Consider the following 13,250-nt stretch of genomic DNA (forward strand, 5'->3'; position numbering starts at 1 on the left):
TGTGGAGGTATGGGAAGCCCTCCTGTGCCTGTGGGTGCGGGTCGGTGGTACCCACAGCCCCGGCTGGGATGCGGCGAGAGGAGTTCCAGTTGTGTCCGTGTGGCTCGGTGGTACCCCCAGCCCCGGCTGGGATGCGGCGAGAGGAGTTCCAGTTCTGTCCATGCTGGAACAGAGGGCGCTGGAGCCCGAGAAAAATTCCGAGGCTGCAGCGAGTGGCTCCTGCATCCCCAGCTCCTGCATCCCCGGCTCCTGCCGCCACCCGCGTGAGGGCCAAGCAACCCCATAGGAAGGGGGATCCACGCGGTTCTGGGTTAGCCAACGCTGTCCCACGGCTGCAGGGTGGCATCTGCGTGATCAATCCGCTCCTTGGGGTTTGTGGTGGTGATGGGCAATGTTTCCCCTCACAAAGGGTGGCTGTCATGGGTGATGTCTGTCCTGGCAGCGTGGGGCTGCACAGGGGAAGAAGCTGAGGCTGCGGGTGAATGGTTTCCCTCTGGGGCAGCTTCCCACCTTCTTCCCAGCAGCTCTGGGAAGTCTGAGGAGACCAGACCCTCACTGGGGTTTCTGTCCCTTGGCCACCAGCTCCGATGCAGAGTGTGCTCCTGTCCCTTCGTGGGGGGCCCTTGCTCCCCAGGGTTTCCAGCCTCCCTTCCTTGGCATTCTGAATCAGCGCTGAGCAGCTGGTACTTCTTACCAAAGCACCGTAAAATGTTGATGGTCACCTGCTTTTGTATTTGGGATGGACGCTAATTTGCATCTCTTAACCCCTCTGTGCTGGCTCTATTACCTGAAGAAAATCTTCAGATTGCTTATTTACTTCTTTAGTGCAGTAATCATGGTCCAACGGCTGTTTTTTCTCCCCATCCTGTGACCCTGGGGGTTCATTTTCAGGCTTTACCCTATTTATGGTTGGCTGCACACTGCCCACCCCCCATCATCATGGGGCGCTCCGACTCCTTCCTGCTCCCCCATCTGCAGGGAGTTGGAAAAGTGGCTGCTGCTGCTCCTCCTGGCACTGCCAGGGCTGAGTCTCCCCAGGCGTCCCTCCGCTGCCCTGGTCTGTGGGCATGGGCGGGGGGGCTTGGAGGCTGTAGGCCTGTGGCAAGGAGGGAGTGCAGCCCTGTTAGCTCAGCATGGCTCAAGCCAAAGGTGTAGCAGCTCTCTCCTTCCTATTTACAAGGAGCAAGTCCTCGTGGGTTTTGCTTTCTCCCCTGTCCGTGGGTGTGACAGGTCTCCTGGGCAATGAGCTAATGTCCCGAGTGGGTTTGCTGGCTCCTGACCCAAATCTTCTCCTGCCAGTGAGAGCAGCCCCTCTACTTCTTGTAATGTTTGTACAATGGGGGCAAGTGATATGCTTAAAGGATTAACTCTTCGCTCTCCTTAGCATCTCTTCACTTTACCATGTAAGCCAAGAGAGACAGCAAGATAGAGATTGCTGTATCGTGTGTGTGACCACAAGAGATTAATTAAACAGTAAGCCCTCATTACTGAGGCTAAGGCTGACCGACTTACCGTGCCTTGTAAAATAGCTGAATACTTAATTTACACTAGACTGTGGACATTACTTTCACCATTAGCTGAACAAACAACGAGCACCCAAGCTAAACGGATTGGTTGCCTGCTAGGTGTGCCATTATAAATGGAGCTATCTCCTGGCGCAGGCGTGGGGCTGTCCTCTGCCTGGCTCAGGCTGGCCAACAGGTACAAAAGAGCATTTTTTTATAGGGGGGAGCTGCTTTACAATGCACCACCCTGCCTTAAGCCTGGGGGATTCCCTGCCCATCAATATTATTCAGCTTTCAGTCTGGTTATCAAAGTTGTCATCATTTGCATTTCACTGCGGGTTGGGAAAAAAAAGGAAGATATTGAAAGGCGTAAAAAACCCCAAACCCCAACTCCCAGTGCAAGGAGATGGAAGTAGGGCATCTAGCTCCTATTTCTGCCTTTCAGTATCTTCCTTAATAACAATAATAGATTCTGAAAAGTGAAAGTTAATCTGTAGCTACGGAGCCTTTTATTGTGTTTCTCCCTTTCTGTGTGCATTAACCTTTCAGATCTTAGAAGGCTGTGGAGTGCGCATTGCTTTTTTTAATTCGTATTATTCTTGCTTGCTGCATTGTTCTTGATCTGGTCCTAGACAGAGTAACAGCACATCCACCCATTATCTGTAGCTCATTGAGCACTTCATCAAACCTTCAGTCTGTCTCTTAAATTTCTGTATTAGGTGGATTGGAGGTCCCAAGTGGGCTTGAAGCTTTGCTGAGCTGAGCACTCTGCAGAGGAGAAGAGAGCATCCCAGGATCATTGAGGTAATTATCGAAACAGAGAAAAGGTAACAAAAGGTCTTCTTGATGCCTGTTTCAAGAAGGGGGAGAAATATAGTGATTTAAAGGCTTTAGATGTGTCTGTGCCCAGGATCATTGAGACAGCTCTCGGCAGAGGCCTGGTGGACCCCGTGTCTCCCAGTTCGGGTTCAGCACTTTGCCAGCACACGACAGCATTCACTGCGTGTTGGCCAAAATCACTCCTGCAATCACAGGGTTTTGGGAGGTGGAGAAGTTACCACTGCACTGGCTTTGCTTCTGCCTGCGTATTTCATAGAATCACAGAATGCTTTGGGTTGGAAGGGACCGTTAGAGGTGATCTAGTCCAACCCCTCCCTGCAGTGGGCAGGGGCATCTTCAGCCAGATCAGGTTGCTCAGAGCCCCATCCAACCTGGCCTTGACTGTTCCCAGGGATGAGGCATCGACCACCCCTCTGGGCAGCCTATGCCAGCCTTTCACCACCCTCACTGCACTGAATTTCTTCCTAAATCCCTCCTCTGTTAATTTAAAGCCATTACCCCTTGTCCTAGACCCCCATGCCCTTGTCAAAAGTCCCTCTCCACCTTTCTTCTAAGCCCCCTTTCAGCCCTGGCAGGCCGCAGTCAGGTCTCCCCGCAGCCTTCTCCTCCCCAGGCTGAGCAGCCCTAGCTCTCCCAGCCTTTCCTCCCAGCAGAGGGTCTCCAGCCCTCGGGTCATTGCTGGGGCCTCCTCTGGCCCTGCTCCCACAGCTCCAGCTCTGCCCTGTGCTGAGGGCTCCAGAGCTGGATGCAGGGCTCTTGGGGGGTCTCAGCAGAGCGGGGCAGAGGGGCAGAATCCGCTCCCTCGCCCTGTGCCCACGCTGCTGGGGATGCAGCCCAGGGCATGGTTGGCTTCTGGGCTACCATCTCACATTGCCAGTTCGAGTCCAGCCCTGTATTGATACCAAGGATTACCCTGACCCAGATGCAGGACCTTGCACTTGGCCTTGTTGAACCTCATGAGGTTCACACAGCCCCACTTCTCCAGCTTGCCCAGATCCCTCTGGACGGCATCCCGTCCTTCAGGGGTGTCCAGTGTACCACTCTGCTTGGTGTCATCTGCAAACTTGCTGAGGGAGCACTCGATCTCGCTTTGTGTGGCTGAATGTATCTGCAATCTCACTCAGCCAGGATCAGTTAAATGCCCAATTTTTAAAGACAACTGTCTCCATCTTTTCATACGCATTGTTTCTTTTATTTTGTGCCGTATGAACTGGAGACTCCATATAGGAATCTGATTCTTGTTTTCTATTATCTGACCACATGTTGCTAAAAACCTATTCTTTTTCCGAGGTTAAAAGGACCAAAACTATCTTGAAACTGGAAAGACTTTGGATGTGCTGGTGAAAGGACTCAAAGATACTTCAGGGAATATTTCCCTGCAACAGTGTTTTGCAAGAGGATGTGATGTGGAAGGTGAGTGCCACTAATCTGGTTCTAGCTTTGTCAGGATTTCCTGAGTCTGTTTTGAAGGGTGAAGGTGAACACTCACTTATCGCAGCTGCAGCACTTCAGATACTGTCGTTACTCCACGTTGTTTCCCTGCTCCGTAAGTGATGCCTTCTTGGAGATAAGCTTGCCCAGACAGCTGTTTCCAGCTGTTCCAGAGCAAAGGCTCTTTTTTTAGCACACGAAAATGCTGTAGAAGTTATCTGTTCCCCCTATGTGCCCTCCCTCAGACACACTGCATATGCAAGTGCCTAATTAATTATGTTGCATACACAAGTGTCAAATTTTTGCAAATGTTGGGTGCAGAAACACCCACTGAAGCTGCAGGTATCCAGAAATCCAACCATCATCTTCCTTAGATTTAGAATGCAAACTGTCACGGCAACAGCCATCCTGCAACTGAGGAAGAAGAGGGCTTTGCAGTGTGTTGCCCTCGCTGTGTAACGTCGTTGTTCAGTCCCCAAGTTCTTCAAAACCTTAGAAGACCTTGGGAATATGGGCCCTCCTACACCTTACCATTTGGCATCTCATCCCAAAACTTGGCTCCTATAAAGATGGCCCATTTCCCTATATCTTCATTTCTCTGTATTTTCTATCTTTGTGCCTCAATAGCTTCTCTTGCCCGTCACTGAGAAGATGACAAGCCCTTGCAGCTTGATCAATCTGTATTCAGCAATAATGCTGAAAATAATCCGAGTAAAATGTGATTCCTTTGGCAGTGTGATTTGACACGCACCTGACATGCTGGGAGCTTTGCATAATATACAGCAGACGTCTGCGGGGGACAAGTACAGATGCTGCTGGGTTTATGTGGAGCTGGGTTTGTGTGGAGGAACTGGGAGCGGGCTGTCTTCAACTTCTGTTAACCTTCGGGCAAGTGACTGAGGGAATACCACAACTCCTCTGACATCCCTTTGCCAACCCACCTAGCTCCTGATCTGGACCAGAAGAGTCCTGGTGCTCTGGCCATTCTTATGATGTTTCTCACTCTTGGATTTCAAGTGATGCTCACCCAGAGCTGAGCTTATACGTTGCTCTGGCTTGTCTAAAGTCAGATTTGAAAAGGTTTCTTGACATCTAGATATTGAGAAGCATTTAGGCAGACTTTCAAAAGAGCCTAAGCAGAGAACAGACCTGAATCTTAATGAGGACTAGATGTCTAATCATTTTTGTACCACAGACAGAGAAGTACTGAAAGACAGGCTAAGGCTTGCCAAATGCCTCACTCTGGTGATCAAGCCCTCAGTTGAATAGAGGTCCACAGCAATGAAAGAGAAGTTGAGAGCTTGTTGCCTTTCCTCCCTGGCTGGTCAGTTTTGAAGAACAGTGGTGTAGAAATGATCTTGGAAATGCCAAGAAGAATAAAAATCTGAAGCCTGATATAAAAATAGTACTTTTTATCCATCATCTTATCACTGTTCCACTGCCACGAGCACTGGGAGTGCACAAGCAGGTTTCTGTTCCACACAGCAAACGCTGTTATGGTGCTGCTGGGCCTCGGCTGTGGTGCAGTGACACCGTAAGTGGGACACGGGGTGTCAGGCAGGAGGGCTCTTGCCTGTCTTGAACACATGGACAGCCTTGCTTCACTGTGTACTGTGATTCTGTAGATATCCATTGCTGTGAATTTTCTGGTGTGTTATTATTCAGTCTTTGGTCCTTCTTGTTGAAGTACTCTGAGCTGACTGCCTGGTTGTTTAGCTACCTGGGATGTGAAGCAAAGATTCCTGCAGACTTAATTCAGCTGACTTCTTCCACTGTCAAGGAACAGCTGCTGGGTTTCATGTCATGGTCCATCTACAAAGGAATTAAGTTCAAGAGAAACAGAATGAATGCAACCGCTCTTGTTCTCCTGGGGTTCGCTCCAGGTGGAGAAGATGCTGAGCTGGGACTCATGGTACCTGATTTCCCTTCCTGACCTGCTCTGGGTCTGTAAGCACCGTGCCTCAATTTCCTTCTCCTCCATTTTGACTGTTTAGACTAAGCTCTTGTAAATAGTAAGCTTGGTCTGATCTCCTGGCCTGGAAGAGCTGTGTGGTGCTGTGGGCTTGGGATGGTGCTAGCTTGGAGCTTTGGGCACTGCTTCGTGCAGGGATGAAGTTGCTGTGCCAGCCAGCTACGACCCAGGGTTTGCCATCAATACTCCCAGCCCAACCGACGAGCTCTTGGGGGCAGGGTCTCTCCTACTCTGCATTTGTACAGCAGCTAAGGGTAACTGGCCCCAGTGGTGTCAGACGCTCTGCGTCGTGATTGTGGTATTGTCTGTAATACAGGTACATAGGAGGAGCTGTATTTTCACGAGGCCTCTCTTTCCCTTTGTTTGCTCTCTTATCCTTTCATTTGTGATAAAAGGTACCAGAGCACCTTTCTCACTGCTCTCGCCTCTTTGTCTTTCATGTAATGCCATTCTGCGTCGTCTGGCAGACTCGAGCACAATTTTTAACAATTTTCTCTACCTGCATCGCAGCAGGATTTTCCTCTAGCACAGCTGGTGCAAAATGCATGTGAGTGAGGAGAGCAGAAATTGCTGGCCAGGAATGCCTCAGTAAGCTGCTTTTCGTGGCCTGGAGCTATGGACCTTCCTGTGGGCTGGAAGGTGATGTGGAGTCTGTGTTTTTTGTTAATTTTTTTTTTTCAAGGAAATATGCTTTTGGGAGCTGCTCTGTTTGGCAATAGCCTGGGTCCAGAGCTTAAAGATGTATGGGACTGGAATTGCTGCGGTTCCTCAACCTTGCAAATTCCGAGAGGCAAATAACAGCCTACCTACAGTTCCCTGACCCTCGAGCTCACCTGGACACAAGGTGTGCCAGGAAACCTTGGCCTCCCCTCCGAGCCACTCCAGGTGTAGGCCAGCACCCTGGGGAGTCAGAGCATGGTGTGGGTGTCCCTTCCTCTCAAAGGAAGAAATCTTTTGCCTTCCTGCTGCTGTTTCTGGAAATGTGTCCCTCCTAAACTGCTTGGTGGTAGATGACAACCAAGGGAATGCTGGGGTAGTGTCCCTAATTTTTAAGCGCCATCCCTCATGTAGGACACCTGTGCTCATGTCTCCAGAGCAGAGCAAGCTGGAAGGGCACTTCTTTGTGGTGCAACAAGAAACCCTCCCTGAGGTGGATCCAGACTGTCCTGGGAGTCCCCGTGAGCCGCTTTGCCAGGGCAGATAAATAGTGCTGCTGGTGCTTGCCGTGATCCGAGTGTCCCAGTCATCCGACACGCAAAGACCTCCAGTATTCTACCTGCAAGGCAGGCTTCGAGGTTCCACATGGAAGTGCTGCTCCATTAAACCCAGTCACCTGCCTCAGGCTTTGTGCTGGGATGGAGGTGAAAGTCCAGGGAAATGCTCGGTTGCCTGGCAAAGCTGCTCGAGGAGGAGGAAGGCTCCTTGCTGAAGCCAGGGCAGCCAGTGCTGGAGAGCAGCGTGATTTGCTCACCTCTGTCTTCGGGGCTTACGAGGAGGAGTTGCTCATGACCGCATCCATTTTTAGAATTTGCCATGAAACGCTCTTTGCCCTCCTGTAGTGGTAGATTATAGATGCCTGACCTGTTTCAGTGCTCTAAATTTTTTGCATTCTCTTAACTCCCCTGCTTTTTTCATAATCTTAAAAAGCCCAACTAAATCCTGACACTTCCCCTCTCAAAAGTAAATAATCTTTGCTATGACGCCTCTTGCTCATCTTTAAGGCTTTCAATGCTGAAGATGTGTGTGATCTTCCTTATGGTGTGGAGAAAAAAAAAGCCCTGAGTGTGCAGATTGAGAAAAGGGCAAACTGTGGTTTAATAGCACATCCCCACGACATGCCTGCATCATCATCTCGCCGTCACAAACACCCCCACCACCCCGTCTGCTGACTTCACTGCAGTGCTGTGGTGGGGAGTTTGTTCCTGGGAGAGGCTGGATGGTTCGGTCCTTCTGGGAGGAGAGCAGGGGATTTACTGGATTCTCAATACCTTCTGATGCAAAAGGCAGCATTTTTTTTTCCTTTGTTTTTTTGACTTTTCGGGGCTGTTCCCCCCCATCTTCTTGTAAGCACGGGAGGATGCAGACATGAAGATTTGTGGAAACCAATGTATTTCTTTTTTCCAGATGCTGATTTCCATCAGAAGAGGTGGGGGATTACTGAAAATTGTATTTCCCTTTCTAGTGGCTACTGATAAAAAGAGCCAGATTTTTCTGCTGAAAAACGTAAGACCACAGAATACATCAGATATAGTGACCAGGAGCAGAGAAGTGAAAAATGTAGACAACTAAATAAATCAGCTGGGGGGAACTTGCTTTTCAGATGAAAAGATAAATTCATTATAAAAAATTTGCTGTGAGGATGAAAATGTTTTAGGGGAAACTTTAAAGAGAAAAGTGCACCCAGTTCAGCCCATGAGCTGTGAGCTCCCTGCCCCCTCCTCCTCCCTCCGTAAAATAAAGAAACTTTCCCCGATGAGCTGGCTGTGTGGACCAGCGCGACAGTGCCTGGGGGTGAAGTCTCATTGGAGGAAACAATCTCATTTTAATCTCTGCCCAGAGTCTGTTTGAGTATAAGGGCGGTCCTGAACCTGTGGGAGCTGTAGCAACCTGGTGGCAGCTGTAGTGTGAAGCCTTTCCCAAAGACTTCAGCTTCCTTCCCCAGGCAAAGTTTTTCCCAGTGCCTCCATCATTTGTTTTCATCCCCAAATCATCTGCAGCTGGGGTTGGGGTAAGGTCCTTTTTATCTACTGGGGGGCTCATGGCTTCCCAGCACCTGCTTGGGAAGGGAGCCTACAGACTGGAGCTCCTTCTCCCTGACCTTGTCCCCAGGGCTTGCAGAAGCCGGGTGGCCGTGGCTGTGTCCATGTCAGGGTGGTTGGTGGCTGTTGCTGTGTCTGGCTCTCAAGCCAGCAGGGTGTGATGCACCTTCCTCCTTTGCTGCTTCCCTCTCCAGGTCCTTGAGTTCGTGCTGCTCCTGGCTCGTGTTGGCAGCCGGTGCTGCCTCTGAGGGTATCTTCTGGCTCCACTGCAGCGTAAGAAAGCCCTTCAGATACCAAACCCCTGGGTAAGAAGCTGGTCTGTTCCAGAGCGTCACCCTTCAGATATTGCCAGCCCTTCTTTGTGCCATTTGCGGATGTTGCCAGCCCTCTTGTTGGCTCCTGAAGCCGGGAGATGTTATTGCTACAGCCTTGCCTAGCTGGTGGGTTGGTTTTGAACTGAGACAGCTTGGATGACTAAGGCAAAAAACGCATGGGCAGCAGAGTCTAGGGCTTCCTTACTGTGGGGGAAGTGAAAGTGTCCCCCTGTTGACGACAGCCTTGACTTCTCTGGAGGGTCCCTTCTGAAAGTTAATATTTTGTGTTCTAGGTTCAGCCCAAATGCAGAAGCACATCCTCACCATCAGCTGTTGAGGTGAGGTGCTCCAGGAGCGAGGAGGGGTTCACTTTCTGACTTGTGATGGATGGAAGCAACAGAGGGTGTTGGAATAAACAGGATTAAAGGATTTCGTCCTTAAATACAGGATTAAAGGTACCCAGTGCTCAGCGGGAGTCATTCAAACGAAGGAGAAACAGAGTAAGTTCTCCAGAAGGGCGCAAGGCTCTGTGTCCAGGCAGCCTGGGCGCCCACAGCCCTGCACCGCCTCACTGGTGGGTGCTGGGGCAGGAGCTGCGTGTCTGTCCCCGACATCCCCCCCCCCCCCCCCCCCCGCCCGCATCTGTCCCTGCCTTGCTGTGCCCACCGGCCCCGTGGGCCCTGGGTCTGCACCGAGCACCCGCATTGCCCCGCACCCCCAGCCCCCCCCCGCTCCACAATTTCACACTAACACCCGCCCCCCCCCCCCCCCCCCCCGCCTTCCCGGGGGCACAGCCGGGGGGGTTTGATGGGAGCTCTGATCCCCCGCGCTACCTCCTCCCCCGCCGCGGCCGGGGGCACCCATGGGTGCAGCAGCTGGGCAGCGCACATCTGGGCAGCGGCGCGCAGGCGCGTGGGGGGGCCGCCTCGCCTTCCCCCCCGCCCCCGACGGCGGCTCCCCCCGGCCGGGGCTTTGCGTGCCCGCAAAGTGTGTATGGGGGGGTCGGTCCCTCCTTTCCCCGGGGTTCGGCCGTATTTGCCGGGGTGGGCGGCGGCCGGGCCGGGCCAGCTCCCCCCCCCCCCCTCCCCGCCCGCCTCCCGGTGCCGGTGACTGGAGCGGGCGGAGCCGCGGCGGCCGATTGGCTCCGGGCATCACATGCGGCGGGGCCGGGCCGGGGCCGGCGGAGCTGAACCGAGCCGGGCTGGGCTGGGCTGGGCTGGGCACGGCGGAGCGCTCCCGCGGCCGGCAGCCCCGCAGCCCCTTCCCAGCCGCGCAGCCCCGGCCATGGGGTCGGGCCGGAGAGACCGCACCTGCGCGGGGAGGTGAGCGTAGCCCCGGCGCCTTCCCCCCACCCCCGGGCAGCCACCGCAGCGGGGAAGAGCCAGGGGTCGAGGAGGGGAAAGGTGTGTTTTCGGTTTTTTTTGCCCTTTTTTTTTAATATATCTATATAAATATATCTATATATTTTGCTGCGATCCATCCCGATCCCGCACCTGGAGCCCCCGGAGGGAGAAGTGCTGCGCGCTGTGATGCGTCTTCCTCTCGCCTCGGCTGCCAGTTCGGATTGTAGCGCCCGGCTCCGTGCACTGAGAGAATGGCTCGGTTTGGGGATGATCTGCCGACCCGCTATGGAGGTGGAGGGCCGGCCGGGGCTGGAAGAGGGAGCAGCCGGCAAGGTGGCCCCCAGGCCGGCCAAAGGATGTATAAGCAGTCGATGGCTCAGAGGGCCAGGACTATGGCTCTCTACAACCCCATCCCTGTCAAACAGAACTGCTTCACAGTCAACAGATCCCTCTTCATCTTCAGTGAAGATAATGTTATACGGAAATACGCCAAGAGAATAACAGAATGGCCATATCCTTTCAGGGAGGGTGCGTGGGCATGATGGGGAAGGTGGGGAGCGGGCAAGGGAGACTGGGGGGAAGAGAACCCTCTAGTCGGCTGAGTGTCTGGTGCTAATGTAGACGTGCATGTGTGATCCAGCGCGTGTAATGGGTGTGTGTGACATGGATCCCTGTGTCTGACACAATGTACAGCCGTGTAGCTGGGTATCATAGGAAACTGCTGCTGTGGGAACGGCGGAGTGTGCTTTTGGCTATGCCAGGGGTGTGTGAGAGACAAACGTGCATTTTCATGTGTGTTTAGGTGTGAGATATACAGCTGCACAGATTTAGATTTCTTACAATTTAAGCCAAATGCAAAGAGTTCTGTGAGATTCGTGCGAATGAATCCTGATTCTCATTTCCATCTTAGAGCCTTTCAACTCTTCTTTCTCACTCTGAATAGAAGAAGGAATGTGGGATAAAAATGGTGACACCTTAGCATTAAAGCTGTACTGGTAGTAAGGGCATTGATAGCCAAGGTACTGTGCGAACCCTATTAATACTGTCATCGCAGCTAGGTTCTTAGTACATCTCCTTCTGAATCCGTAAGAATCAACATGCATCTTGTCACTTTTATGTGCGTAGACTAAGCTTAGGCTGTACTGAAAAAAAAAAAAGATAGAAAAGCTTTGTGGCAGAGGGAGGCAGTAAGTGGAGAGAAGGCTCATCTGATGTATTGGGAAAGGGGCAGATGATTTCTGTCTCAGAACCAGCTCCCAGGCCAAGTAAGCTGCAGAGACCTTCCTCAGAAGGGGGCTTTGCTGGTAATGATGCACGCAGTGGGGTTGTAAGCCATGAGAAAAGGGAAGCAGACTGTTTGAGGTTACCAGGGAGTAGATGTAGTGTGTGTGCATGTGTGTGTGTACAGGAGTGGATGATACTGGTGGTCTCAAGGGAGCTGGTTGTTTTCTTCTCATTTGATATCACACACCTATTAATCTTCAGCTAACAGCAGCAAGGCCTCCTCCCAGCTTCCTAGCAACACTTTCAACTGCCACAGAAGCCAGCTCCCCTTCAGGCTTCCCCAGTTTTCACTTTCTGAAGGGCTAACAGGAAAAACAAAAAATACACCAGTGGAGTGAATGCACTTGCCTTGCCCCTGAACACACACGCACGTTGATTTTTCTGTCCATATTATAAATAATTACAGGAATTGCTGTACTTCCTCATCCATTTCTCCCTCCCTGCGTTCGAGTCTGAATAAACAAGCTCCGAAGCTCCGGTGGCAGTCAGAGCATCGCCTTTCCCGCAAGGCGAGACGCAGCCTGGCCCTCTCCCGTCTCTCAGGCGACTCCCCTGCGCCTAGAAGCGTGGGGAGGGGACCCGCAGCCCTGTGAGCCAGCGGCCCCAGCGGAGCCACCCGCCGGTCCCCCAGGCCGGGGCTGCGGGGCGGGGGTGGCTGGGGCAGGGCGCTGCCCGCGGTGCTGGAGGGAGGGAGCTCTCCGCGGTGCTGAGCGGAGCTCTCCGTGGTGCTGGAAGGAGCTCGCCGCCGCACTGGTCCCCCCCACCCCACGATGCCGCCCGCAGCATGGCTCTGCCCTGGGAGCGCAAGGGCTCGGCACGGCTCAGGGCTAGAGACAACGGCGAAAGGGAAGGGGGTTTGTTGTGTCGGGTTCGCCGCCTTTCCAGTGAGAGAGCTTCCCTCGTACGCCCCGACAAGGCGCTGACGGTTTTGTGCTCGCTGGGAGTGGGCATTGCAATCTAGCGGTAATTTGTGTTTTGGACCTGCGTAGACACTCTAAATTGAACTTTTCTAGCCCATCGCTTATTTACACTGGGCACTCAAGTTAAATGGCTGGCAATTTTGAAGAACAATTCAGCAGATTGCATTCAGCTGTAGAATCTCTTTTGGGCCCTTTTAGCTTCTCAATCTTGTTTTAAAATAATAATTATTAATAGGTTTTTGTTTCCTTTGAACCTTTTATTTTCTTGCTCCCAAATTCCTTGAGCAGCTCCGATTCTGTGCAAGTCACCAACTCTCTCCAAGAAGAGAGGCAATTTCCTACTTTTCTTCCAAAGACACACCAGAAAGAACTAAGGAAGTCAAGGAGACTAAACGTCTTCAAAAAAGATGAGAGATCTTTGAATGCTCAGTTAATGTAACTGTTTCAGTAGAAATGGGATTTGGATGAGGTTCACCTTGTGCTGTCTCGTGTCTTCTTTAACTTCTGGTCCCCACTCCATTTGAATACATGATTTTAGCTACAATCATAGCCAATTGCATTGTGCTGGCTTTGGAACAACATTTGCCGGATGGAGACAAGACACCTATGTCAGAGAGATTGGTGAGTTGTATTCATCTATTTACATTTTTTGTTTCTAGTCTAAGACAAAAGCACTCAGCCACCCAGTGTTGCCAGGGATCGTATCTGTTTGGAAGATCCACATGTAAACAAAGGGCCATTGACCTGACAATCAGGAAAAATAAGTCAGTGACAACAAGTAAAACTCTAACCTCCTGATCCCATCTTCACAAGAATGCTTCATCACTCTAGCCAGCCCTGCCCAATTGCAGGAGGAGAGATGGACCTTACATTATGATCAGA

The 13,250-nt window shown here is 51.9% G+C and overlaps 1 protein-coding gene across 13 annotated transcripts in view; it reads left to right on the plus strand.

The window, feature by feature from the left end:
* Nucleotides 1–10,019: 10,019 nt before the first annotated feature.
* CACNA1B (calcium voltage-gated channel subunit alpha1 B) overlaps nt 10,020–13,250 on the plus strand; it is a 311,364-nt gene continuing 308,133 nt past the window's right edge. For 12 of the 13 annotated variants that reach the window (XM_075439769.1, XM_075439758.1, XM_075439760.1 and 9 more), the window contains exons 1-2: nt 10,020–10,674; nt 12,883–12,989. In XM_075439769.1, coding sequence (XP_075295884.1) covers nt 10,416–10,674; nt 12,883–12,989 — 366 coding nt within the window. In that variant the 5' untranslated portion in view covers nt 10,020–10,415. The remainder of the gene's footprint in view (nt 10,675–12,882; nt 12,990–13,250) is intronic. The other variant, XM_075439759.1, reaches the window with a different exon arrangement.

The sequence above is a fragment of the Opisthocomus hoazin genome, chromosome 19 (assembly GCF_030867145.1).
Source record: "Opisthocomus hoazin isolate bOpiHoa1 chromosome 19, bOpiHoa1.hap1, whole genome shotgun sequence".
Lineage (NCBI taxonomy): Eukaryota > Metazoa > Chordata > Aves > Opisthocomiformes > Opisthocomidae > Opisthocomus > Opisthocomus hoazin.